This window comes from Oreochromis aureus, linkage group 15, assembly GCF_013358895.1.
Source record: "Oreochromis aureus strain Israel breed Guangdong linkage group 15, ZZ_aureus, whole genome shotgun sequence".
Taxonomy (NCBI): Eukaryota; Metazoa; Chordata; class Actinopteri; order Cichliformes; family Cichlidae; genus Oreochromis; species Oreochromis aureus.
Window position 1 is genome coordinate 26,906,474 of NC_052956.1, and position 27,205 is coordinate 26,933,678.

The 27,205-nt window shown below is 44.0% G+C and overlaps 3 protein-coding genes across 10 annotated transcripts in view; 2 read left to right on the forward strand and 1 right to left on the reverse strand.

Annotated features, from left to right (window-relative positions):
* Positions 1–5,201: 5,201 nt before the first annotated feature.
* On the reverse strand, positions 5,202–19,738 carry brf1b (BRF1 RNA polymerase III transcription initiation factor subunit b). 3 transcript variants are annotated; one of them, XM_031756110.2, is made up of 19 exons: positions 19,430–19,738; positions 17,638–17,846; positions 15,986–16,066; positions 15,740–15,913; positions 15,172–15,203; positions 15,022–15,094; positions 8,030–8,179; positions 7,845–7,938; positions 7,639–7,765; positions 7,520–7,559; positions 7,329–7,424; positions 6,939–7,247; positions 6,793–6,854; positions 6,606–6,687; positions 6,483–6,535; positions 6,128–6,393; positions 5,974–6,025; positions 5,690–5,876; positions 5,202–5,611 (listed from the first exon to the last, which is right to left on the reverse strand). In XM_031756110.2, the coding sequence occupies exons 2-19, from the start codon at positions 17,819–17,821 to the stop codon at positions 5,574–5,576; spliced, it is 2,100 nt and encodes a 699-aa protein (XP_031611970.2). In that variant the 5' UTR covers positions 17,822–17,846; positions 19,430–19,738; the 3' UTR covers positions 5,202–5,573. The 3 variants fall into 3 exon arrangements, with proteins under 3 accessions (XP_031611970.2, XP_031611954.2, XP_031611961.2); XM_031756094.2 differs by having other exon boundaries at positions 6,128–6,396; positions 19,430–19,723; XM_031756101.2 differs by having other exon boundaries at positions 6,128–6,396; positions 19,482–19,644.
* Positions 8,423–14,867, forward strand: LOC116333001 (BTB/POZ domain-containing protein 6-B-like). Of its 5 annotated transcripts, XM_039598556.1 has the most exons (6): positions 8,423–8,734; positions 8,841–8,960; positions 9,461–9,724; positions 12,272–12,362; positions 12,450–12,568; positions 13,401–14,867. In XM_039598556.1, exons 3-6 carry the CDS (start codon positions 9,510–9,512, stop codon positions 14,431–14,433), a joined length of 1,458 nt encoding a protein of 485 aa, XP_039454490.1. In that variant the 5' UTR covers positions 8,423–8,734; positions 8,841–8,960; positions 9,461–9,509; the 3' UTR covers positions 14,434–14,867. The 5 variants fall into 5 exon arrangements, with proteins under 5 accessions (XP_039454490.1, XP_031611988.1, XP_039454491.1 ...); XM_031756128.2 differs by having other exon boundaries at positions 8,423–8,960; XM_039598557.1 differs by lacking the exons at positions 8,423–8,734; positions 8,841–8,960 and adding an exon at positions 8,968–9,258.
* A 98-nt stretch (positions 19,739–19,836) lies between the features above and the next one.
* The window catches only part of xrcc3 (X-ray repair complementing defective repair in Chinese hamster cells 3), an 8,285-nt gene continuing 916 nt past the window's right edge, over positions 19,837–27,205 (forward strand). The window contains exons 1-7 of one of the 2 annotated variants that reach the window (XM_031756139.2): positions 19,837–20,025; positions 23,176–23,313; positions 23,423–23,614; positions 25,733–25,887; positions 25,955–26,167; positions 26,232–26,284; positions 26,370–27,205. The exon at positions 26,370–27,205 is cut by the window's right edge and continues 916 nt beyond it. In XM_031756139.2, the coding sequence (XP_031611999.1) occupies positions 19,971–20,025; positions 23,176–23,313; positions 23,423–23,614; positions 25,733–25,887; positions 25,955–26,167; positions 26,232–26,284; positions 26,370–26,601 (1,038 nt within the window). In that variant the 5' untranslated portion in view covers positions 19,837–19,970 and the 3' untranslated portion in view covers positions 26,602–27,205. The remainder of the gene's footprint in view (positions 20,026–23,175; positions 23,314–23,422; positions 23,615–25,732; positions 25,888–25,954; positions 26,168–26,231; positions 26,285–26,369) is intronic. The other variant, XM_031756144.2, reaches the window with a different exon arrangement.

Sequence of the window (27,205 nt, forward strand, 5' to 3'; positions counted from 1 at the left end):
CTTAGTTGTTGTTAGAGTATTTAAAAGTAGAATGGGAGGGAGAGCCTTCAGTTTTCAGGCCCTTCTGCTATGGAACCAGCTTCCCATTTGGATTCGGGAGACAGACACTATCTCTACTTTTAAGATTAGGCTTAAAACTTTCCTTTTTGCTAAAGCATATAGTTAGGGCTGGACCAGATGACCCTGAATCCTCCCTTAGTTATGCTGCAATAGACGTGGGCTGCCGGGGGATTCCCATGATGCATTGAGTTTTTCCTTTCCAGTCACTTTTCTCGCTCACTATGTGTTAATAGTGGGTGATATGGTACTACAAGGTCATTAAGATAAGATGGGGCCTGATTATTTAAGACCTTGTATGTGAGGAGCAGGATTTTGAATTCAATTCTGGATTTAAAATTGCTTTTGGTTAATTATTTGCCTGTTTTCTCTTTTTAAATCTTTTTATGACTTTTAATCTTATGTGCAGCACTTTGTGATTCTGTCTAGAAAGGTGCTATATAAATAAAAATTTATTTATTTATTTATTTATTTAACAGGAAGCCAATGAAGGGAAGCCAAAACAGGAGAAATATGCTCTCTCTTTCTAGTCCCTGTCAGTAACCTTGCTGCAGCATTTTGGATCAGCTGAAGGCTTTTCAGCGAGTTTTTAGGACATCCTGATAATAAAGAATTACAGTAGTCCAGCCTGGAAGTAATAAATGCATGAACTAGTTTTTCAGCGTCACTCTGAGACAGGATATTTCTAATTTTAGAGATGTTGTGCAAATGGAAGAAAGCAGTCTTACATATTTGTTTAATATGTGCATTGAAGGACATGTCCTGGTCAAAATGACTCAAGGTTCCTCACAGCATTACTGGAGGCCAAGGTAATGCCATCCAGAGTAAGAATCTGGTTAGATACCATATTTCTAAGATTTTCAGGGCCGAGTACAATAACCTCAGTTTTATCTGAATTAAGAAGCAGAAAGTTAGCGGCCATCCAGGTCTTTATGTCTTTAAGACATTCCTGCAGTTTAACTAATTGGTGTGTGTTACCTGGCTTCATGGATAGATAGAGCTGCGTGTCATCTGCATAGCAGTGAAAATTTATGCTATGTCTTCTAATGATGCTGCCTAAGGAAGCATGTATAATGTAAATAGAAATGGTCCTAGCACTGAACCCTGTGGAACACCATAATTGACCTTAGTGTGTGAAGAGGACTCTCCATTTACATGTACAAATTGGAGTCTATTAGATAGATATGATACAAACCACTGCAGTGCAGTACCTATAATACCTACAGCATGTTCTAATCGCTCTAATAGGATATTATGGACAACAGTATCGAACGCAGCACTAAGGTCTAGCAGGACAAGCACAGAGATGAGTCCACTGTCAGAGGCCATAAGAAGATCATTTGTAACCTTCACTAAAGCTGTTTCTGTGCTGTGATGAGCTCTGAAACCTGACTGAAACGCTTCAAATAAGCCATTCCTCTGCAGATGATCCGTTAGCTGTTTGACAACTACTCTTTCAAGGATTTTTGATATGAAAGGAAGGTTGGAGATTGGCCTATAATTAGCTAAGACAGCTGGGTCTAGAGATGGCTTTTTAAGTAAAGGTTTAACTACAGCCACCTTGAAGGCCTGTGGTACATAGCCGATTATTAGACATAGGTTGATCATATTTAAGATCGAAGAATTAATTAATGGCATGACTTCTTTGAGCAGTTTTGGATTATAGATGGCAGACAGTTGGTGTCGTAAACCACCGCCTCTGTTGAAAGATGGTCGCTCACAGTGGACATAGATGGCCTCTTTCACTCCTCTTTCAAACCATCTGTCCTCTCTGTCCAATATGTGAACATTGGCATCCTCGAAAGAGTGACCTTTATCCTTAAGATGCAGGTGGACTGCTGAGTCTTATAAGATGATAAGCTGTGTGTCTTTTTTTATAACAGTGACATGGTTGTATTTACCTTAATTGAACAAGTCGTCAGTCGCGGTAAACCAGCAAAAAAACTCGAGTCGCCAGGCTACGTAAAAAGTGTAGAGGGGGGTGTTTGCAGTCACGTCCAGCGGGTGTGTGGGCGGGAGCGTTAAACAGTCGCTCCACCTCAAGTCACTACTGCGCAGACTCTGGCTCCAAATTTGCAAGATGGCAGCCTCCACAAGCGGGATATTTTGGCTTCATTTTTGCACAATGGGAGGAGGCGGTGTCGCGTCGTCCACCTTTTCTACAGTCAATGGTTAAAACACGGGGACTCAGGTGTGTGTGGGGTGTTGTGTTGTGGTGAGATGTGAATAAAGATGGCTCTAAATGATACTCCGTGGTCCCGCCGGGCCTTATTCTCACCACATATATCTAATAGGCTGAACTCATTTATCCCAGATTTGATTGATGAAGATCAAACTGGGTTGGTTGGGGGCCGGCAAACCCAAGACAACATAAGACGCCCTCTCCACATAATCAATGATATAAGAGAAAATAATCATAAAGGAGTATTAATTAGTTTGGATGCCAAAAAGGTCTTTGATTGTGTTAGGTGGACGTATTTGGTTTTGGTCCCAGAAAGATTTGGTTTTGCTGAAAACTCAATTAACATTATTAAGACATTATATTCATTGCCTACTGCAGGAGTCAAGATAAATGGACGAGTCACAGACCGTATAAGGTTGGAAAGATCTACTTGTCAAGGTGGCCCCCCTGTCTCTGACTCTTTTTGCTCTTTACATTGAACCTTTAGCACAGGCAATAAGAGAAAATATTAGTATCCATGGGGTTGTAGTTAATTCAAGAGAACACAAAATAGCATTATATGCTGATGATGTCCTCTTGTACTTGTCGAATCCAGACCCCCTAGATTTGCTACCAATGTTTGGGATATATTCTGGTTATAAACGCAACATCAAAAACACACATTTTAAGTTTTAACTAAAGCCCGTTGAGTGAGATTAAAGGAAAAATTTCTGTTGATTGGTTTCAGAAAGCAATTAGATATTTAGGAGTATGGCTGAGCCAATCTTTAGATGACTTGTATAAAAAAAACTTTGAGCCCGTGAACCAAAAGATTAAAGAGGACCTCACTGATTGTTCAACACTTATTCTTGATTTTAGTGCAAGAATGGAGGTCATTAAAATGCCAGTCCCACCTAGACTACTGTATCTGGTTATGTCTCCTCCTATGAAAATCCCAAAATCTCAGTTCCATGACTGGGAAAAACAAATATCTAGATTTATTTGGCGGGGCGGAAACCTATAATTAAATATAGCACATTATTAATTCGTAAAGATAAAGGTGGCTTCTCTCTCCTAAGTCTCCGAGATTACTACCTTGCTGCTCAACTAAAAATTGTTATACAACGGTGTGATGATACTTGTGAGGCCCGATGGAAAGAAATGGAGAATATGTGTGGGGTCATTCCAGTACAAGCCCTGATAGGAGATCAGAAACTGACAACAGCTTGTCAGAAAGAACTGAACCCCTTGACATCTTTTACATTGCTTATTTGGTTCAAGTTAGTAAAAGAACTAAACCTAAGGAACCACAAGTACTTAAGTGGGTGGCTTATGACCCTGAGTTTAAACCATACCAAATGGATTTAAAATTTTTTTTTAGTTTTTTTATTTGTTTATCAAGAGATTATACAAACTTATATACTGGGGAGATATATTAAGAGCGGTCTTTGGAACTCCAAATATGGCAATTAGAGGGTCTTCTCGGATCTGAATTCCAAAACCCCCTGAAAGTACGGGAAAGAAATCACTTCAAAATTTGTTCAAACTTGGACAGAAGAAAAACATGGCTTAGGTTGCAAGGGGAGGTGTGACATCTGTCACATTGGTCTATAATTGAAGGAAAATTTTTAGATAAACGGGATTTTGAGAAATGGACTCTGTTTATTACTTTAAACTGTATAAGCTGTAGCCTAGCACATGGTGTACTTGAACGTATGATGAGATTCACCTTATCCCACCATGATTCAAACAGTTCAACACTAAATGGATTTAAAATTTAAAAACTGGTCACATAAAGGGATTAATGTATATTGTAAAATAATGGATAAGAACGGCCTTCAAAGTTTTAAAATATTACAAAAAAATATGATCTAGGAAAAAATGACTTTTTCAGATACCTACAATTACGGCAATATTTGTCCTCAAAAGTGACTAAAGAAATTAATACACAACCTAATGATATAATTAATCTGGTTTCACAAACATATTTTAAGGGATGTAAGTCAATTAACTCTAAACTCTACCAGGGTATATTAAAAAAGTAGGGGAACTTCAACAGAGTATATGAAAAAAAGATGGGAGAGAGAGTTGTCCATTCTTATATCTTCTGAGCAATGGGACAACATGTGTGAGATTGCCACTTCAACCTCATCTTCTGCCTACTGGCGTGAATTTAGTTGGAAAACCTTGGTACAATTTTTCATAACACAAAAACAACAAATAGGGTGAAATTCTTCATGCTGGAGGAGCTGTGGGGAAATTGTCGCAAACCATACCCACATCTTCTGGTCTTGTCGAAAACTTTCTAAATTTTGGGAAGATATCTCCTGAAGATTCTTACTGCTGCAGCAAAAAAAGCAATTACTCGTAAGTGGCTCTGTACTGACCCCCCTGTTCTGGACGACTGGTTGAGCGTTGTTGAGAAAATTCATAAAATGGAAAAACTTACCTTTTTGTTAAGGTTGCAAGCTAATACTTATACCAGAAGATGGGACAAGTGGTTGAAATCTATCCAAAATAGTATGGCTCCCCCCACCCCCTTTTCCTTTTTTCTCTGTTTGTGCATCCTCAGAACTATATAAACTTCTGTATGCCTCTCCTAGGCTGCTCATATATGTGGTCAATTCATGAATATGTCATGTTCTTACTGCCAGAATTGCTTTGTAAGGAAAAAGCTGTGATTTTCAGTCAACTGTTTGTTTTTTGTTGTTTTCTGTTTTCCTTTTTTGTTCTAAAAAAAAAAAAATATGTAAAACCTTTAATAAAAACTAAGTAATAAAAAAGTGAAAATAACAATAATAATAATAAAGTATTCTGATTCTGATGACAGCAGGGAGGAAGACATTCTTCTAGACACCTTTTGGGTTTTGTGTGAAAGATCAGTGAGGAGTTCAGAAACTGGATGTCAAAATTGGACACTCAGATGAGGGTGTATGAACCACACAATCCTGTAACTGGAATAGCATAACCAGACAATTAGAAGTGGATGATCAAAACTGGACAGTCAGAACCAAGATCGTCTGGTTCTGAGACCAGAAAAACTCGTCTCCACTGTCAGTTTCTTTATTGTGAAGGAATGTTTGTCTTATTGTTTGTTTGTATTGAAATACAGGATCAACAAACACACAATTACATACACACGCAGCTGGTTTTAACATCAATACAAAAGCATCTCAAAAAACCTCATTAGGAGGATCAATAAAAATGATCACGGATCACTCAAAGCACAAATAAAAACAGATCAGTAACTCATTCCCTTGATACTGGTTATTGATCTGTGAGATATGGATCAGCTGCCTTGGCTCTGGAGCCTGGATGGAGTTTCTTCAGTGGGGTCAAAGGTCAGCAGGAGGAGTTAAAAGATCTCCTCCTCATCTGCATCACAACCGTAATCTGGATGACACAAATCAAAAAATCAATGAATCAATCAATGTTACTGTAATGATTTTGAGAATAAAAGTCTGGACTAACCTCCCACCAGCTGCAGAGCGCTAACACACTCCTCCTCTGCCTCCTCCTCCTCTTCCTCTTCTTCCTCCATGGGGGATGGAGCAGTTAGGAGGGTGGGGCTTGTTTCTGCTGTGGAGTCAGGGGGTGGGTTGGACTCAGTCTCTGCTGGTGTTTCTGTTTCTGTAACCACTGAGACTGTACTCTCTACCTGAAAGTTTAACATTAGGTAAACCAGGTAAGAGGGAGTAACAGCTGCGAGAGGTGAGGAAGGACACACAGGTGAGACACGCAAGGAGGATGCGCACCTGATGAGCTGTTTTCTTCTTCTTTGGTGTGGAGGAAATGAGGTGGCGGAACCTGAAAGAGCAGAAGAGAGAACATCAGGATAACGTGGAGGACAGGTTAAAGAATATTCATTACTGATGACAGGTTATTGAGAGATCACATCAGTTGAGATACCTCTTGCCCATGATGCTGGTGTTGGCTGCAAGGTCTTGGTTACTGTCACTGGTCTTCCTGCGCCGGCGGCGGTTGAGTCGTTTTCGTGCTGCGGTGGTATCGGGGGTGTGGTCAGGGGACCTGGTCGGACTTCCTGTTCCTCGGTTAAGGTCTCTAAGGACATCGTAATTGATCTTACTGGAGATCTTCTTCTTCTCTAACATTCTCTCAATCGCCTCGCCCGCTGTCAATGCCTCGATCTGGTCCCGCTTCTTAGACTTCTTCTTCTTCTGACAAAACATGCACCACATGGGGTCACAGATTAGGTGGGTGGAGCTTCAGGTGAGGCTCTAGAGTGGATGCTGGTTTCACTCACCTTCTCCTTGTAGGTGCCCTCCTCCTTCTCTTTGTTTATCCGCTCCTGTTTCTCTGGAAACACAAACACAAATCAATCAGAATCAGTAATCAATAACAGCCATCAATGATTGCTGATGAGCACCTTTTTGCTCCTTCAGGTATTCGGCGTTCTGCTTCATCCACAGCTCCGTCTTCACCTGAACCTCTTTCTCATTTAGGATGTACTGTATCACATAGAACGGGCCAATCAGAAAAGAGCACATGCAGTTGGGTCCTTTCACAGTAAAAGTTCGTCAGGTGTCTTTGTACCTGTAGAACTGTGAACTGACCTTATCGATCTCTTGATCATCAATACCTTCCAGGTCCAGCTCCTCGCTCTGCGGGTGGTCACCTGAAAGTAAATGCAGAGCTTGATTTCTAACTGCCCTATGATCTAATGGTGATGTCACCATTCTGTTACAGTCGTTATCCTCACCGAGATCTTTCTCGCCACTCTCTGATGTGTCCGAGGTCTGGAAAGTCTGCTGGAGGCTCAGGCTGGCAGCGCTCGGCAGTTTTCCCAGAATGGAGCTCAGAGAGGCAGCCTGACGGTGTGGTCCCATCGACTCCTTCTCTGGCTCTGCCTTCCGATCTCCCTTCATGCCACGTCCCTCTTCCTCCTGGATCACCTGACACAGGAAGTCCTCGGTCAGGTGATGGGTGGCCGCTTGTAATTCCACGTCTTCACTTTCGACCTCCTCAGGCTCGGATGGCATTGACAAAACCTCGCCGTTGTCCTCGGGGTCTGAAAACAGAAAAGGTGGGAGCAGCTGAGTGACTGTGTGGGCGTGGTGAGACGGTCAGGTAACCCAGCATCAGAACTGACCAACTTCTTTGGTGTAAGCGGCGTAGATTCCTCTGAGTTTGGGCCGACTCTTCTCCAGCTCGTTTTCGATCTCGTCTTTGTAGCAGCTGATCTCTCCTGATGATGACAGGAAATGCACTGTGATTCAAAGATTCGAAACGTCACCCCCTCTCACCTAAGGCAGCCCATCCAGGTAAAAGGGACAAACTGACCTTCGACCTCATCCAGTTTCTTAGCCAGCTCCTGCTCTAACTGCAAGAAACCAGGAAGCACAGACTGGTTAGCTAATTGGACACCTCGCTGCTGCAGCCAATCAGAGACAAAGATGTACCTGCTGCATTTTGGCTTTGTGCTGTGCAGCAGTGAAGGAGGGGGGGTCGCACTCTTGCTCCAGATCTACTCTCATGAACTCATCGATGGTCAGCTGGCTGGTGGGCGTGTCCTCAAACTCCGTTAACCTGCAGGGAGGGAAAGGCGCTGAGATCTACTTCCTGTTTTGGTGTGGGTCAGGTGTACTCAGGTGTTTCTGGGGCTCACCTCTTCCTCAGCGTGGTCTGGCAGACCTTCACCACGCCAATCACGTCCTTCACTGAACGCCGAAACTTGTGCATCCGAGCTGCTACCAGGAGTGCTGAGGAGGAGGAAGAGAAGGAGTGTTAATGTCTGCTTCATGCACATTGCCGCTGACATTTGTTGCTATAGTGACAAATTCCAGGTTGCACCTGCTCCACAGAGTCCAGAGGGTCGGCGTCCTGTGTGCATCCAGTCCCTCTTCATCCTCTGTACAAGACGAAGAGCCGTCATGGAAACCTCATGAGTCTTCGCCCCGAACTCCAACATGTGTGCAAAGCGAGGAATGTACAGGCAGGGGTCTGAGGAGGAGAAGGAGTGCTTCACTGTTAAAAAATGTGTCCACACAGGGTCAAAGTTCATCAGCAGGCAAACGATCCCTTTTTTGTTGTGACATCAGCAGAGATCTATAAACAGTAATCAATCAGCAATTCAAACACCTCTTCAACTTAAGTTAAAGGCCCCGAGTCCAGCTCCGCCCACTACATTTACTGTGGACTGTTAAGTCCAGAAGAACTGAATCAGCTTTCTGGGATTTCTTTACCTGGATGATTGAATCCGCATCAGGGCTCTGTAAGTTAGCTGCGAGTTACACTGATCACACAGACACTATGTGGGAGATTCCCCTCATGACTGCAAACCCTCACTAATCACCAAGGTTACTGAAACTGCGCCGCACGCGAGGTGTGTTCACACTATCCCAGTGTTCAGCGTCCACTGAGCCGCTTCTACACTCAGAAGCTGCATTTCCGTGTGTGTGTGAGAGAGAGAGACTGCTTGTTAACACGCATAGTATTTTTTTTTCTTTATAACAGTGGCTTGGACACATGGAAACACATCATGGAAACAAACACACTGTACGTAGCAAACATAAACATACGGACACACTCCCGTGTGTGGTGTCCATGGAAACGTTTGCTCGCTTGCTATGTTCTTTTCCCGCGCTCTGCTGCCCTCTTGCAGTGCGGAGCGGTGGTGAAGGCGGCACTATAACCTAAGATGGCGGCCGGAGGCAGGCTGCAGCGGTCTGCTCGTTTTTAACGTTTACGGCGGAAGGACGCGGGGACGGCGGACGTCACACAGGTAACCCGCATACCAAAGCTCCGTGACACGAGCCACAGGTCCAACGCTGAGAATCTGGGACGTGATCGGGAGTCAGAGCTGTGATTATTGATGATCGATTGTTACCGGACAGTGACCCGATCTCCTGTTCGCTCGCTATACTGAAGATAAACAGATGTGGTGGGCGTGGCCTTCTCGGCCACACTGACGATGTTAATAATAACAGCGGTCTGCTGTCTCCAGACCTCTGCGGGTTAGATACTGTTCATTGGCTGGATCCATGTTAGTAATCAGAGAACAATGACCGCAGCGCAGACAGGTGAAGCATTACAGACCGCCCAAGTAAACACACCTGGACACCCTCAGATAAATGATGTCAGCAATCAGATAATCCAGATTATGATGAGCCCACAGCTGCTGTCAGGTGTCTGTGCTTTAAGACAAAGGAGACGCTCTGCTGTCAAGATAATCTGGATTATAATCTCTGTGGATCATAACATCCTGCTCTCTCTGACCCACAGCAGGCTGCGATGCTGTGACTGCTGACTCTGTCTGCTTTCTGAGGAGGACATGGCAGCCGAGCTGTTTTCCACCAGTCTCCCTCAAGGCGAGGAGGTGGAGGTTCTGGAGGTGAAGAAGAGCTTCATTCAGGTGAGCGACCTGCAGCTGACTGCCGAAGACATCTGTGGAGACGGCGGCATTGCCGCGTCACAGCCAAATAACCATGACAGGAACCCAGAGGAAACAGAAAGCTGGCAAGCTTCCCACCCCACCCTCAGAGAAAGGTAAAAAAAAAAAAAAAAAAAAAAAAAAACTCACCACCAACAACAACAAGCAGTCAGAGAGATGAACAGCAACAATAAGAGGACAACAAATTGACTATGCAGACATTGCTTCTTTTTCATCTAAAGGACATTAAAATGTTTGTTGCTAACACAGCCCCAACACAAAGCCCTATCCAATTCAATTCAATTCAATGTTAATTTTACAGCCCTAAATTACAACAACTGTTGCCTTAAGGTGCTTATATTGTTTCAGTAATGTGACTAGATCTTACAATCCCTGATATGGGATTACAACATCTAGTTGCACAAAAAAAAAGGAGAAAATCCCATTAATCATATGACCCCCTATGAGTAAGTGCATTGGTGATAGTGGGAAGAAAAAATTCCCTTTTAACAGGAACAAACCTCTAGCACAGGGGTCAGCAACCTTTAACACTCAAAGAGCCACTTGGACCCGGTTTCCACGCAAAAGAAAACACTGGGAGCCGCAAATACTTTTTGGCATCTAAAATGAAGATAACACTGTATATATTGTTTTTTTACCTTTGTGCTTTGTGTGAACAACTAAAGTAAGTAAGTAAAGTTTATTTATTAATAAACTGCCTTTTCACAGACAGGCAGTCACAAAGTGCTGTACACAAATATTAAAATAAACAATACAATCAATAGACATTATACACAATGTAAAAGATCAAATGTAAATAGTGTAAAGAATATAAAATACGTAGATCAACAATAGGCTTGTTTGAACAGAAAAGTTTTTAACTGCTTTTTAAAAGAATCCACAGAGCAACTAAGGTGTGTTGCTTATAAAATCCATGAAGTGCTACAGAGAAAATTACATTTTATTTATGTAATGAACACATTTTGAACTCTTAAAGAAATATAACAAAAGGAAAGACACCAACCTGAACTAAAATGATCCATGTAGCAAACAAAAACTGTTGTGAGCCGCCACTCTTTTAAAAAGTAATTGGAAAAAAGCACTATGTCGCTAAAAAATAGATATTTGCAAAGTTCTGCCTAAATATCTATTTTACCTTGTTAATGTGTGTGGCGGGGCGTGGTCTGCAGTGCAGCTGAATGGGAGTCGGACGCACCTGAGCGGCACCCGCAATCACGCCTCGCCGCCTTAAAGCCTGTGCTCTCTCTGCTGTTGTTGGTATATGTCGGGCTGTGAGCTGAAAAGCTACAACCAGCTGTATGCGCGCACAGCAACCGTGTGTGAAAAGTGGTCAATAAAGAGATGCTGAAAAGCATATCCATGTAAACATCGTCGGGTCTGCCGTGATATGTTTACAATGAGACTTCTGGTCCCGAACCTCGCGCACAGCGCCTGCAAATCGGGGCTTTCATCTTTACACAGGACTGTAAGCTGTCATCTGTGAGGTGAGCGGTGTTTGTTTTAACATAGTTCACGGTTGAGAACAGCTGCCGACATAATGTGGATCCGAAGATCCATAATTGGCCTATCTGGGGTTGAAAGTCTCGATAAATGCACGGCGTTTGGTGGTACACCGCTTCCCGAGTGTGACGCTTATTTTGAGCGATGAAAAAAATAATAAAATATAATTTTATTTTTATATTTCAAAATCACAACAATCTTCCAATATAGAACTACAAGTTTTTTTTTTTTTTTTTAAAAAAAAGAACTAAACACAAATAAAATGCACTTCAGCTAAATACTTCTAATTTATTTTCTCAAACCACGCGGAGCCGCAGTATAAGGACTAAAGAGCCGCATGCGGCTCCGGAGCCGCGGGTTGCCGACCCCTGCTCTAGCAGAACCAGGCTCAAGGAGGGGTGACCATCTGCTGTGAACGGCTGGGACCAATATACAATAACCTCAGTTTTATCTGAATTTAAAAGCAGAAAAGTAGAGGCCATCCAGGTCTTTATGTCTTTAAGACATTCCTTCAGTTTAACTAATGAGTGTCTGTTATCCAGTTTCATGGATAGATAAAGCTGTGTCATCTGCATAGCAGTGAAAATGTATGCTATGTCTCTTGATGATACTGCCTAAGGGGAGCATGTATGATGTAAACAGAACCCTCATCATTTGTAACCTTCACTAAAGCTGTTTCTGTGCTACAATGAGCTCTGAAACCTGACTGAAACTCTTCAAATAAGCCATTCATCTGCAGTTGATCTGTTAGTTGTTTGACAACTACTCTTTCAAGAATTTTTAATATGAAAGGAAGGTTGGGGCCTATAATTAGCTAACACCGCTGGGTCTAGAGATGGCTTTTTAGGTAATGGTTTAACTACTACCAGCTTGAAGGCCTGTGGTACATAGCTGATTAATGGAGACAGGCAGGACTTCTGAGCAGTCCTGCCATTCCAGCATGTCCTCATGTGTTGAAGTTCAGGCTCCGGCTGCTGGGCTGGGGTCTGCATACATTCAGCTTTATCATCATTCTGCGTTTTTGGCTAAGTTAGCGCTAGCAACATAATTACTGTGCTACTATGAAATGTGATGTGCTGACCCGAGTCTGTTGCTGTCATTGTTCTTTGCTGTTGTCTGTTGATAATGTTGTGTGCCTGCAGGAACGCTCTGATGTTCAACAATGAGCAGATGGCTGATGTCCACTTCATTGTCGGTTCTCCAGGAGAGACTCAGACAGTGCCTGCTCATAAGGTACAGAACCTGTTCCCACTGACACTTTGATCCAGAGCATACTGCCTGATGCTGTGGTCCAGATGCTGATGGATTCCTCTGTTGCAGTATGTCCTGGCGGTGGGCAGCTCGGTGTTTGGAGCCATGTTTTATGGAGATCTGGCAGAGGGACAGTCTGTGATCGACATCCCTGATGTTGAGCCGGCTGCTTTCCTCATCCTCTTAAAGTAAGTCAGAAGTCAAGACAGGCCCACTGTTAGTGAATTAGCAGCAAGCAGAGTCCTGAAAGTAGCCTCCTTCACTTGGATGACCCCCAGCTTTGCATTCTGCCTCATGTGGAGCTACAGCTGCCTTTCTAGTGTGCCTCATTGGGCTAAGATAGAAGGATAAAGGCTAGGATAGCAATAGAATCAGAGAGGCACAGGCTTCACAGAACTACAAGGATTCAGGTTGTGTAGTGTTTCAGGGGTCATCGTGGAGCAGAGCTGGTAGCCATGTTTGGTCAAAAATAAACAGAACCTCCTTGATCTGAGAAAAAGTTGTCTAACAGAAAACAAACGATTACAAAACAAAAAGGTTTTATTTGTTAGTATCCTGAACACTTATAATAAAAACATGAAATAATGTAACAGAACATCAGTAAACCAGAGTTAATATGGTGACCATGAAATCTTTTTCAGTGCAGATCTGAGTACCGCCATTAGCGTCTCGACCAAATTGAAAAGTGTTCTGAGGCAGGATCTGAGGTAGGGTGGAGATTTGTGGTGGGAGGCGCTTGAAGACTGTAGACCCCGTGGGCTGGGCAGGAGTTCAGCTCCAGTGATTTTGTTTCTTGAAGTAGGATTTTGGTTGAACGGACAGGAGAGTAAGGCAGGTGTTGTAGTTTATGGTGTAGTTCGAGAAAAGAGACCACAGACCAGATTTCACGATCCATTGAGGTAACTTCTGTTTCTGCTCCACGCTGGTGGTACACAGACCCGCTACAGTCAGCTATGGATGCCGCGTGTTGTACAATTTTTGTCGAAACATGACCTCATCCTACCATTTTCTCTATCTCAGGTACATGTACAGTGATGAGATTGAGTTGGAGGCTGATACCGTGCTCGCCACGCTATATGCTGCTAAGAAGTATATTGTCCCTGCTCTGGCTCGGGCCTGTGTAGCCTTCTTGGAGACGAGCCTTGAGGCAAAGAATGCCTGCGTGCTGCTGTCTCAGAGCCGGCTGTTTGAGGAGCCGGAGCTGACGCAGCACTGCTGGGAGGTGATCGACGCTCAGGCCGAACTCGCTCTGCGCTCTGAAGGTTTCTGTGAGATCGACTTGCTCACGCTGGAGATAATCCTGCAGAGAGAAACGCTCAACACCCGCGAGATCGTGGTGTTTCAAGCACTGCTGTGCTGGGCGGCGGCAGAGTGTCGGCGGCAGGGCTTGACGGTGAACCCAAGGAATCAACGCACGGTGCTTGGTAAGGCCCTGTACCTGGTCCGATTCCCTTCCATGACACTGCAGGAGTTTGCAGATGGGGCAGCGCAATCGGATGTGCTGACACTCAAAGAGGCCCACGACGTCTTTCTGTGGTTCACTGCTACCAACAAACCCAGGCTGGAATTCCCCACTGTGAAGCGGGCGGGGCTACTGCCACAGAGGTGCCACCGCTTCCAGTCCTCGGCCTACCGCAGCAACCAGTGGCGCTACAGGGGGCGCTGTGACAGCATCCAGTTTGCTGTGGATCGCAGGATTTTTGTAGCTGGACTTGGTCTGTATGGGTCCAGTGGTGGGAAGGCCGAGTACGTTGTGAGGATTGAATTGAAGAGGCAGGGAACCGTTCTAGCCCAGAATCTCACCAAGTTTCTGTCAGATGGGTCAAGCAACACCTTCCCGGTGTGGTTCGAGCATCCGGTGCAGGTAGAGCAGGACACCTTCTACACGGTCAGTGCCGTCCTGGACGGAAACGAGCTGAGTTACTTTGGCCAGGAGGGGATGACTGAAGTGCAGTGTGGGAAAGTGACCTTCCAGTTTCAGTGCTCATCAGACAGTACCAATGGCACCGGCGTGCAGGGGGGGCAGATCCCAGAGCTCATCTTCTACTGTTGAACTGGAACCTGGACCCAAGGACTCAAGCCAACAGGCAGGAAGTTGGAGCCTGGAGCTCAGATTCAATCAACAGACCTGGCAATTGGAAATTGGCAGCTGATTGAACAATGCCGTGGACCTGAGAGCTGATTGGCTGTCAGGTTTTTATCAGTGTTTGGTGAATATTAAAGTCTCCTGATTCTTTGAGAAAATGAATAAAGGAAGTTGTAGTTTTCTGCTGCTGCCACTAGATGTGGCTATGTGGTCTCACACAGAGGGAGATTTTCAGCTTTTTTTTTTTTTTTGTGCTGTGGACAATGAATTTTACTTGTGTTCAAGGTCACATGTGTAAAATGGAAAAAAAAAAATCTGAATGCAACAACAAATTATTTCAAGCCTGTATTCAGTAGAAAAGCATTGCAGACATAAAGTATAAAGTTGAAACTGATAAATGTGATTTTTTTTTTTTTTTTTTTGTTTTAGTTCCAGTTTTTTTCTGGATGTCAGCACATGTTGCTGTTTATCACACTTTAAATGATCTGTAAGTCTGCATTCTCAGTTTTTCCAGTGTTGTGTGCTTTAAATAAATAAAATGAGTAAATAGCTCACCAATGGCGGGAGCATTGATGCAGAGCTCACGAGCCAGCAGCAGGAAGGTCTTTCCCAAGATGTAGACATTCACCTGGACACACAGCATAGAGCTCACACCTGAATGACACCACTGAGAGTCCACTGAGAGTAGCTGAGGCTCGGTCTTACCTGCAGCAGATCGCTGAGGTCCAGCAGCATGTCTGAGGCTTGTCTAAGGAAAACCAGCTGAAGGTATGGAGATGAAAGGTCAGAATGAAGCCTCTAAACTCTGTGTTTTTATCGAGTTTGTGTTTGATTTAAAATTGTAATCATTCCTAAATATTTCATCATTGGTGGAGTTTTTAATGACTTCATACTTCAGAACATAAACTTGTCAAGCATGAATGAAAACGCATCAGTGTCGGATGTAACGCTCCACCGGTTAGATGTTTCTGATTATCTTAAACAGCAGAACATCTGCAGCACATTAAGGTGATGGACACCTGAATGTACCGCTGATGGATCAGTTCCTGTGACAAACGTGCATCCACCTGCAGCTAATGAAAGTCTGACGTCTTTCTCCTCTCATAGTTTTAAAAAAGGAGATGAGCTGCACATCTGAGTTACAGGTGAGGAAACCAGTTCAGTGGTTCACCTGGCTGCATGTAAGTGGACTGCAGGCCATCGTGGTTTCAAAGTTCTGGTTTGTCTCTGCAATTTGCACATGCTCAGTGGGTCAGAGAGGTTGCAAGGATACGTGGCGTGCCCTCAGTGCGGCACACAAGGTAGAGGCAGGCAGCGATGACGTGCTCTGTCTTGCGGCCCCGGGTCAGGTGTTTGCTGACGACCAGCTTGAAGAAGTTGAAGGCGGTGTCGAGGCAGTGTTGGTTGAGCTGCAGCTGACTGCCCAGCTGCTGGATCTGACGCTTACCTGCACACACACAGGCTCGTTACACCTGTGGCTCACCTGGACACCCCGCCCCCAAACAGCCAAAGGACTCACCGTTCTGAAGTGTCTGGGCTCGCGACTCTTTACCGACGCTGGTGTGGAAACCAGAACCAAGGAGTGGTGCTTTAATGGGACCTGATGGGCAGACAGAAAGACAGCTGTTCAGAGGACTTTGACCTTTGACACTGTAGTTGCTGCAGAGCATTTTGGGTAAAGACAGGTTAGTGTTAGACACTCATCACAGGCATGAAGTTAGAGTCGTGTTTTCGTTCTAGGGTGGAATGATTGTATAGCAAACGTGTTTACTGACTTTAAAAATTCAATTCAATTTTATTTATACAATGCCAAATCACAACAACAGTCGCCCCAAGGCACTTTGTAAGGCAATAATACATACAGAGAAAAACCCAACAATCAAATGACCCCCTATGAGTGAGCATTTTGGCGACAGTGGGAATGAAAAACTCCCTTTTAACAGGAAGAAACCTCCGGCAGAAGCAGGCTCAGGGAGGGGCGGCCATCTGCCGCGACCACTTGGGGTGAGAGAAGGAAGACAGGATAAAAGACATACTGTGGAAGAGAGACAGAGATTAATAACAAGTATCCTTCGGTGCAGAGAGGTCTATTAACACATAGTGACTGAAGAATACTCAATGCATCATGGGAATCCCCCAGCAGTCTACACCTATTGCAGCATAAAACAAGTTTCAGTGTATTTTGGTTTTGTATCATATCTTTCTGCGAGTCAACTAATGGTGTGTGTGCGTGCATGGCTGGTACATGGCCCCGCTCCCCGCTGTATGCTTCGTGCCCTCCCTGGATTGCGAGTGCTTGATGTTCTAGTGTGTCGTTGGCCCACTCCCTTGGTGGCTCAGAGTGGCCTGGGCCTCCCCCTTGTTGGGGAAGAGGGTGTTTAGTGCCAGGTGGTCCTGGGTGTATGGGGAGGGTCGACTGCCTGTGGTCCTCTGGGAGTCTTACCCATTGGCAGTGGGCACCCCAACTGGGGCCTCCGTCCTTCTCCTGCCAGGATAGGGACGTGGATGTCACCAAGTTGTGTTGCCTCAGGTCTTTGGTACTCCACGAATTGCACGGTTGTCCTGGTTCTGTCTGTGTCTGGGGGGGGTGTCGCTGCAGCTTCCCACCCTCATTTTCAAGTACATTTGTGACAAAGACACAAGCATTCTCTCTCTCTCTCACACACCCACACACACTATAGAAAAATTGTTGATGTATGTATCTGTGTATTTTCTAATATTTCTGTTCCACATGCTGCATGTTTTTTTGTTTAGTATTTTTGTCTCTCACAGGTGCAGCAGTTGGCGTTACATTGTGAATTTCTCTTTGTTTCTATTTATTCCAGTGAAACATTTTAAGAGGAAGAACGAGCAAACTTCCACTCTTGTATGATGGACATCGATTAAGGACCACGAGGGGAATGTGAGGTGGACATGTTTCTGATTCTGGATGAGAAGCTTTGAGACACGGCGGCTTGTTTCTCATGAGGTTTTCTTCTAAAACGTAGCACTAATTAAATAACCCGAACTGGTCAAAGAGACGTCCAAAGCCTGCTTGAGGTGTATCTGTGAAATCTGGATGGATTTCAGCAAACTCACATGGTCTCTGAAACTTGCTGATGCTGCGGATTGATAACCAGCCCTTCCTGTTTCACCCTAAACCACCCTAACCTGCCTCTGTTGGCGTCTCACCATCAGCAGACACAAACTGTCCCACGGCGGACGACACGCCTCCGCTTCCCTCCACAAACTGGACCTCGGACACGATGATGTTGTCCTCCAGAACTGAACCGCAGCTGGTGCACACGGCGCTGCCACGAGCCTGGTCCACGTCAATGTCAGACCCCCCGCAGGTTCTGCACACCCGGGAGCTCATGGTGGAGGTCAGAGGTCAGCAGTCCCTGAGGTGGAGAGACCGGTTAGATATCAAGCTTTCACATGACGATGAGTATGAAGGTCAGCACAGGAAACAAGTCTCTGTCATGTGTAGGATAGCTCCACTGTACACTCGCTGATGATAACTCATACATGCAGCTCCATCTTCATCCTCCACCCTCCATCCTCTGCACATGCTCAAACCACCTCAGCCTCTCTGACTCTGAGTTGTGTCTTTTATGGACTCACTTCCATCCTGCTCAATTAATAGCTCCAGCTCCACTGTCTCCATCACAACAGGTCTCACCTTCCCTTTCAGTTTTGCTTATACTGTCTTCTTTACCTCTCTGTGGATTGTTGACCCTAGGTATTTAAACTCATGCACCTTCACTACCTCTGCTCCTACATGTTCACCTTCCTACTTGTCTCCCTCTCATTCACACTCATGTATTCTGTCTTGCTTCTACTCTTTCATACCTCCACCTCTCCAGGCTCTCCTCCACCTGCTCCCTACTCTCACCTTAGGTCACAGTGTCATCTGCAGACATTATCATCCACAGAGACCCCAGCCTGACCTCATCTCTCAGTCTGTCCATTACTACTGCAAACAAGAAAGAGCTCAGAGCAGATCCCTGATTCACTCTCACCCCCACCTTGATCCACCTGTGACTGCAGACATTCATGATTACAGACAGCAGACAGTGTGTGTGTGTCATGAAGAGGATTCAAAACTCTGTGATTCAAACTTGGGTGACTCTGATTGGTTGCAACTGTTACCTGTTTACATGTATGAAACAGTCTGATTGCCTCAGCTCAGAACAAATCTGATCAGCAGATCACTTTTAGTTAAAATGACAAGTTTGAAACCTTTTCCTATTTTCCTACACCACCACACATATCCTGTTCTCTGTGAATCTGTTGGACACACCCAGGTGTCTATTTAACTCCACCACTTTGGCTTGCCTCCTCATGCCACACATGGAAGAGAACATGGAAGCTGTGAGTTAAGAAGACTCTGCTTAACTTTTGATAGATTCCCATAAATGTAAAGGGATATTTCCTCACTTGAATGCATGGTTGTGTTACACCAGAGCCCTTTATTAATTTTGAAGAAATCGAAACACTAAGATGGTAAGTTGATGTTAAAATCAAGATGGCTTTTCTCTCTAAGTTGCCTACTGGGCAAACGGGTCAGCCGAGCCGATGCAATCACTATGGGTCTGCACTACATACTGCATCACCTCGACCAACCTGAGACACATCCCAGATACTGTTCATGGGCTTCAGTTTGGCGTTCAACACCAACATCCCAGTCATGCTCCACCAGAAGCTCACCCACCTCCACCTGCCAGTGAATCACCAGCTTCCTGATGCCCAGACCACCACCGGCCTGTCACCATATCAGCAGCAGGTGTTTGGAGTTGAACTCAGACTCCCGCTGAGCTGCTCAATGGTGTTAGCAGGAAAATGTCGGTTTGTGATTTATGTCATAAAAACAAAGGTTCGAGTCCAGTCAGAGGTGGTTTTTTTTTCTTTAACTTTATTTAAATATTTTTAATCTGCATCGGATGCTGCATCTGGAACATGTAAACAAATCTAACTGGCTAACCTGAAACACCGGGACCGGGGAGCTCCTCTCCCAGAGATCCGGATCCACTCACCGGGAGAACTTCAGAGTCTGGTCCGTTAGAAACTGTGTTCCGTCCCAGAACACATCCGGTCACCTTATTGGCTGCTAATAACGGTTATTGATCAGTTATTGATCACTGACTGCTTCCAGATCGCAGTTTCTTTTCTTCCTGTGGCGCGCTGGAGTGACGTTACTCACTAGGCACACATAAGTTGGTGACGTGGGTTTGGAAAGGAAAGCATTTGAATCCTAATAATTAAACCCTGAACGAATGTAACTGTTATCACGTCACCAATACGTTAGATCGCGTCATCTGGATTCGACTCAATAAAACAAACCCGGTTTCTACTTCTTTTGACCCAGAAATAACCCCGCTCCTCCCCCCTGTGGACTGTGTTGAGCTGTACCACCCGGCGCCGCCTGATGACGTTTCTCGTTCGGCGGGTTATTTTCGATGCAGTGGCGCTTTTGATGTAAACAAACACACAGACGAACGGTCGGACGGACGGAAGTCAGCGGGATGAACTGCGATCAACTACTGCTCCACCCGCGGGTCAGCGCTGCCCTGAGGAGAGGTAACAGCACCGAACTCAGCTGATGTTATTAATCTGCAGTTATTCAAACTATTCTGGATTTAACGAGGGAGCCAGTGAGGGGAAGCCAATATAGGAGAAGTATGCTTTCTCGCTCTAGTTTTTTTTCTCTCTTTTTAAACCTTTATTTAAAGATCAGTACAAAGTAGAATTAAACAGTATTACATTAAAGGTGTTGTACTCACAGAAATTGTAAACCCCAAACAAACAAACAAAAACGACCATTTTTCAGAACCTACAATACACATAAGCTAGGGCAGGGGTCAGCAACCTTTAACACTCAAAGAGCCACTTGGACCCGGTTTCCACGCAAAAGAAAACACTGGGAGCCGCAAATACTTTTTGGCATCTAAAATGAAGATAACACTGTATATATTGTTTTTTTACCTTTGTGCTTTGTGTGAACAACTAAAGTAAGTAAGTAAAGTTTATTTATTAAGCGCTTTTCACAGACAGGCAGTCACAAAGTGCTGTACACAAATATTAAAATAAACAATACAATCAATAGACATTATACACAATGTAAAAGATCAAATGTAAATAGTGTAAAGAATATAAAATACGTAGATCAACAATAGGCTTGTTTGAACAGAAAAGTTTTTAACTGCTTTTTAAAAGAATCCACAGAGCAACTAAGGTGTGTTGCTTATAAAATCCATGAAGTGCTACAGAGAAAATTACATTTTATTTATGTAATGAACACATTTTGAACTCTTAAAGAAATATAACAAAAGGAAAGACACCAACCTGAACTAAAATGATCCATGTAGCAAACAAAAACTGTTGTGAGCCGCCACTCTTTTAAAAAGTAATTGGAAAAAAAGCACTATGCCGCTAAAAAAATAGATATTTGCAAAGTTCTGCCTAAATATCTATTTTACCTTGTTAATGTGTGTGGCGGGGCGTGGTCTGCAGTGCCGCTGAATGGGAGTCGGACGCACCTGAGCGGCACCCGCAATCACGCCTCGCCGCCTTAAAGCCTGTGCTCTCTCTGCTGTTGTTGGTATATGTCGGGCTGTGAGCTGAAAAGCTACAACCAGCTGTATGCGTACAGCAACCGTGTGTGAAAAGTGGTCAATAAAGAGATGCTGAAAAGCATATCCATGTAAACATCGTCGGGTCTGCCGTGATATGTTTACAATGAGACTTCTGGTCCCGAACCTCGGCGCACAGCGTCTGCAAATCGGGGCTTTCATCTTTACACAGGACTGTAAGCTGTCATCTGTGAGGTGAGCGGTGTTTGTTTTTAACATAGTTCACGGTTGAGAACAGCTGCCGACATAATGTGGATCGAGCCGCAGTATAAGGACTAAAGAGCCGCATGCGGCTCCGGAGCCGCGGGTTGCCGACCCCTGCGCTAGGGGGAGAAGTTTAACTGATTAAGCCAAAGAGTAAAGAGATTGAAGGATCTTTATTTTTTCACATACAACCATAGTTTTTATAGCTTTGGGATTAGTAGAATTCTTAATTGAATTGATATATTATAAAAGCTCATAGGAGTATACATAAAAGGAGGAATGTCTTCCTAAACATTTGGATTTGTGAATTTGAAATTTAGCCTTTAAGATTAACAAGTTAATCATATACCTGTTATCAATGTTGAATTGTCTTTGGTTTTTGTGGAGACCAAATAATACATATTTCCAAAACAGTGCAAATCCTTTAAATACATGTTCTGAGATAAAAGCACATAATCTCTGCCAGAAGTCTTGTACAAGGGGACAAAACCAAAAAAGATGTATAGTAGATTCCTTGCAAGTCTTACAAAAGCTACAGTTTGCATCAATGTCTAATTTGAATTTGCTTTGACGATAATCTTTAGATGGGTAAATTCTGTGTATTAATTTATAAGAAATGTCTTTAACTTTGTTCGTAATTAAAAACTGATTAGGTAGTCTCCAAACTTCGTTCCACATAATACCATCAGTCAACCGGTTCCAGAAAAACATTACATATGGTAGCGTGGTTATACTATTCTGAAATAAAGATCTGATAGATTTATTGTTGTTTTTTGAATACTTAGAAAAGCATATCTTACCAACAACTGTTTGTATTGGAGATGCCAGTGGTCTTTGGTATGAAGGGATATTAGTGTTTATTCTTATAAAGCATACAAACCCCTGAAGGTATAGACCCAAATGCTTTAATATAATCGTCATGATTTATAGCTAAATTGAAATGTAGACAAAATTTGTCATATGAGAAATGCATACCATTTGAATCGAATAATTGGTTGACTAAAATAATGTTCCTAAACCAACTATCTAAGAAGAGAGATTTTCTTTTATATAGGATATCCTTGTTATTCCAAATATAATAACTGTGTGGACTAATCTCTCTCTCTCTCTAGTCCCTGTCAGTACTCTTGCTACAGCATTTTGAATTAACTGAAGATTTTTTCAGGGAGTTTTTAGGACATCTTGATAATAATGAATTACAGTATACCAGCCTAGAAGTAAAAATGCATAAGCTACTTTTTCAGCGTCACTCTGAGACAGGATAGCTGAAATTTTAGAGATATTGCGCAAATGGAAGAAAGCAGTCCCACATAATACCTACATCTAATACCTACAGCATGCTCTAATTGTTCTAATAGGATATTATAGTTGACAGTATCGAATGCTGCACTGAGGTCTAGCAGGACAAGCACAGAAATGAATCCACTGTCAGAGGCCATAAGAAAATCATTTGTAACCTTCACTAAAGCTGTTTCTGTGCTGTGATGAGCTCTGAAACCTGACTGAAACTCTTCAAATAAGCGTCTTGATGCATTCTCAATCATCCAGGAAAGTAAATCTCCAAAAGTTGAATCTGTTCATCTGGACGTAGCGTTTTGCTACGTCCAGATGAACAGATTCAACTTTTGGAGGTCTTCAAATAAGCCATTCCTCTGCAGATGATCTGTTAGCTGTTTGACAACTACTCTTTCAAGAATGTTTAAGATGAAAGGAACGTTAGAGGTTGGCCTGTAATTAGCTGAGACAGCTGGCTCTTTTTAAGAATCTATTCAGATTATTACAGATTACACAGTGAACACCAAAGATCAGAGATGTGGTGAATTGCTTGGACTTCCTTATTTTTTGGTTGTTTCCATTGTTTCCGTGGTAACCATGTGTGCTTCTCTTGCTGCAGTTCAGCTAAAGTCTGTGCAGGACGTGGTCTGTGCTTCTGCTCCAGACCTGCAGAGACTCACCGGTTTGTCGAACTCTGATGTCCAGCAGCTGATCACTGCTGCCGCTGCCGCCTGCAGAAGGCACCCTCCAATCACAGGTCAGGAGAAAGAGTCTAACTGGACATACTGTGTGATGGCATGCATTAACCGTGTGTGTGTGTGTGTGTGTGTGTGTGTGTGTGTGTGTGTGTGTGTGTGTGTGTTCAGCACAGCAGCTGCAGCACGGCGTGTCTGGCGTCAGGCTTGGCTGTCCAGTTCTGGACCGCCTGTTGAGGGGCGGTTTGCCTGTGGGGGGCATCACTGAGCTGGCTGGAGAGAGTGGCACCGGCAAGACTCAGGTGGGCCTGCAGCTCAGCCTCTCGGTGCAGTATCCAGCAGAGCACGGAGGGCTGGGCGCAGGTCAGTGAACGCATCAGGATTTTGCCAATCATTAGGTTTGTGATACATTCAGTGAAAAGGTTGTGGCTAAGCAGCTTACAGCAGTTTTGGATAAACACAATATTCTTGACAAATTTCAGTCTGGCTTACGTAGAGCTCATTCTACTGAAACAGCCCTTCTTAGAGTCTCCAGTGACATTTTGATGCAAAATGATGCAGGAAAATGTTCTGTTCTGCTGATGTTGGACCTCACTTCGGGCCTTGGATACAGCTGACCATCACCTTCTGCTTGAAAGGATGAAATATTGGGTCGGTGTATCTGCATCTGCCTTAAAGTGGTTCTCCTCATATCTGTATGAATGATACTTTTCTGTGGCAGTTTCTAAGTACTTCCCTCACCTATGGTGTGCCACAAGATTCTGTATTGGGGCCTTTATTGTTTTTAATTAATATATTCTACTTCCTCTCCAGCATATTTTGAGCCCCTTGAGGACATTTGCTACCACTGCTATGCAAATGACATCCAGTTATACATTTCTTTTAACCCCCAAGATGTTTGAATCTGAATTCCTTGTATGTGCTCTTGACAGACATGTACCTAAGATAATGAATGCTCTCGGTCCCCTTTCGACGTTTGTGAAATCAGCTATCAGGAACCTTCATTGACTCCCTGTTAAATCCAGAATTGAATTCAAAATCCTGCTCCTCACATAAAAGGTCTTAAATAATCAGGCCCCATCTTATCTTAATGACCTTATAGTACCATATCACCCCATTAGAGCACTTCGCTCTCGCACTGCAGGCTTACATGTTGTTCCTAGAGTATTTAAAAGTAGAATGGGAGGCAGAGCCTTCAGTTTTCAGGCCTCTCTTCTGTGGAACCAGCTTCCAGTTTGGATTTGGGAGACACACTATCTCTACTTTTAAGATTAGGCTTAAAACATTCCTGTTGGCTAACTATATGTTAGGGCTGGACCAGCTGACCCTGAATCCTCCCTTAGTTATGCTGCAATAGGCATAGGCTGCTGGGGGACTCCTATGATGCATTGAGTTTTTCCTTTTCAGTCACCTTCTTCACTCACTATGTGTTAATAGACCTCTCTGCATTGAATCATACTTGTTATTAATCTCTGTCTCCCTTCCACAGCATGTCTTTTATCCTGTCTTCCTTCTCTCACCCCAACCGGTCGCAGCAGATGGCCGCCCCTCCCTGAGCCTGGTTCTGCCGGCGGTTTCTTCCTGTTAAAAGGAAATTTTTCCTTCCCACTGTCGCCAAAGTGCTTGCTCATAGGGGGTCATTTGATTGTTGGGTTTTTCTCTGTATGTATTATTGTAGGGTCTACCTTACAATATAAAGCGCCTTGAGACGACTGTTGTTGTGATTTGGCGCTATATAAATAAAATTGAATTGAATAACTTTTAACCCACCTCTCACTTTGGATGTTCATGTCTAATCTTTGGGTTAGACATGAACTATCCTGGAGACCTGGAGATTGTTATACATGCATTCATTTCATCATGATTGGACTACTGTAATTCACTGTTTACATGTCTAAGCAAAAACTCCTTGGAGCATCTGACGATTGTTCAAAACGCTGCAGTAAGGCTTCTGGCCAGATCATCAAAGTACTCACATGTGACACCGTTGCTAATACAGCTGCACTGCCTCCCCATTAAATTCAGAGTCCATTTTAAGATTCTGGTTCTGACCTTCACGGACAAGCATAGCTTACATCATTGAACTTTTACATCCCTATGTCCCTAGCAGGTCCCTGAGGTCATGTGATCAAGGCCTACTTGTTATTCCGCATACAAGGCTGAAAACTATGGGAGACAGAGCTTTTGCCACTGTAGCTCCCAGACTGGAACTCTCTCCTACTGACCTTAAGATCTGTGGACTCAGTAGTCTCTTTTAAATAACAACTAAAAACGCATCTTTTTAAAATTGCATTTTGTTAACTTTTGTCTGTTTTTGTTTTATACTTTATCTCTGTGTGAAGCACTTTGTGCTCTTTTATCTAGAAAAGTGCTATATAAATAAAATTTTACTTACTTTACCTGTTCAATGACCTGCTGATTTGTAAATTAATAAATCACCTCTGTCACATTCATTATTAGTGTGTTCGTTGTTGGTTCCAGGTGCGTTGTATGTCTGCACTGAGGACTCATTTCCCATTAAGCGTCTGCACCAGCTGATTGGCGAGCAAGTCTGTCTGCGTTCTGATGTTCCTGCGGACCTTGTAAACAGTCTTCGCTTCAGCGACCACGTTTACATTGAGCATGCCGCCGACCTGGTAAGTCTGATCATGTGACATCTGTTCAGAGCCCGTTACAACCCATAACTTCTTGCTTTTTCCTCAGGATTCCCTCCAGGTGTGCCTAACACGTCGCGCCCGCCTCCTACTGGCACGCGGTCTGGTGCGCCTAATCGTGGTCGACTCAGTGGCAGCGCTGTTCAGGGCCGAGTTCCAGGCCGATGATTGGCTAGAGAGGAACAGACGGCTACTCACCTTCTCCTCCATGCTGCATCACCTGAGTCAGGAGTTCAGCACACCTGTGCTCTGCATCAACCAGGTAACACCATCCAGGTAGCACATCAGAGTTCAGTCTCTTATCTCTGACGACTAATCAGTGACAGGTGTTTGTTTTCCAGGTAACAGATGTTTTCAGCCAATCACACAACAGTATGGGGTAAATCAGATATCTTCTTTATGAGCTGATCACATTTTGACCTTTGACCTCAGAACCACTTCAGCGTAAATTTCCTCCTACTCAGGCCTTCGTCGTCCACCGTGTCTCCTGCTCTCGGGTTGGCGTGGGCAAATCAGGTGATGGTTCGGCTGATGATGCGCCGTCTCCAAGGGATGGTCATCCGTGGTGAACAGAGCAGTGCTCTCCGCAGGTTGGAGGTGGTGTTTGCACCTCACCTGGCACGTGACGGACAAGACACTGCCGTGTGGACGGAGGGGCTCAGAGGAGTTGAGAGCTGGACTTCAAATAGAAAATAAACTTTATTAAACAGCATCAGTACCATCAGATTATTCAAGAGTGATCACACTGTTTCCTGACTGTTCTGAAGGTTGTGGACGCTGATGCATTGACTGGGGGTCAGACAGGTGTGTTAGTGGCCTCATATCTCTTAGATCTGGACAGAATGAGCTGGGAGGTCCGGACTGATCCATGATCCTGATTCTGCTGTGCAGGTGGACTCTGGTCTGTTCAGGAGCCTATGATTTGGTTCTGGTTGACCCACTAAAGTGGATTCAGATTATTTTCAGACTAAACCTTTTAAATGTCATTTGACATGATTTAGTGACTGAACACATTTAACAGGAAGTGTAATCAAATTACAACAGAGTGTCTGCAGCAGCCTGAAAGTGTTGTCAGCCTGATCGTTAAGCAGGGATTCACACCAGCTTCCAGCTGCGACTCGTTTATCCCTTTAAATATGTGTTACTCCTTTGAGGATCCAGTTTTAAATCTTGTTATGCGTCTCGATGGTTTGGCGCTGCCTTCCGGCACTCTACCAGGTCACTGCGGCCTGTGAAACAGCTAATCTTGGATGTTTCTTGATCCATGCTAAAAACAATATTCAATGTTGATTTAGTAACT

Coding starts and splice junctions, on each gene's coding strand:
- LOC116333001 (XM_031756128.2), top strand. CDS start 9,510: ATGGCAGCCGAGCTGTTTTCCACCAGTCTCCCTCAAGGCGAGGAGGTG. Junction 9,725..12,271: donor CACCCCACCCTCAGAGAAAG/GTAAAAAAAAAA, acceptor GTGTGCCTGCAG/GAACGCTCTGATGTTCAACA. Junction 12,363..12,449: donor AGACAGTGCCTGCTCATAAG/GTACAGAACCTG, acceptor CCTCTGTTGCAG/TATGTCCTGGCGGTGGGCAG.
- brf1b (XM_031756094.2), bottom strand. CDS start 17,821: ATGAGCTCCCGGGTGTGCAGAACCTGCGGGGGGTCTGACATTGACGTG. Junction 5,877..5,973: donor AGAAGAAAACAGCTCATCAG/GTGCGCATCCTC, acceptor TTAAACTTTCAG/GTAGAGAGTACAGTCTCAGT. Junction 5,612..5,689: donor CGCTCTGCAGCTGGTGGGAG/GTTAGTCCAGAC, acceptor TGTGTCATCCAG/ATTACGGTTGTGATGCAGAT.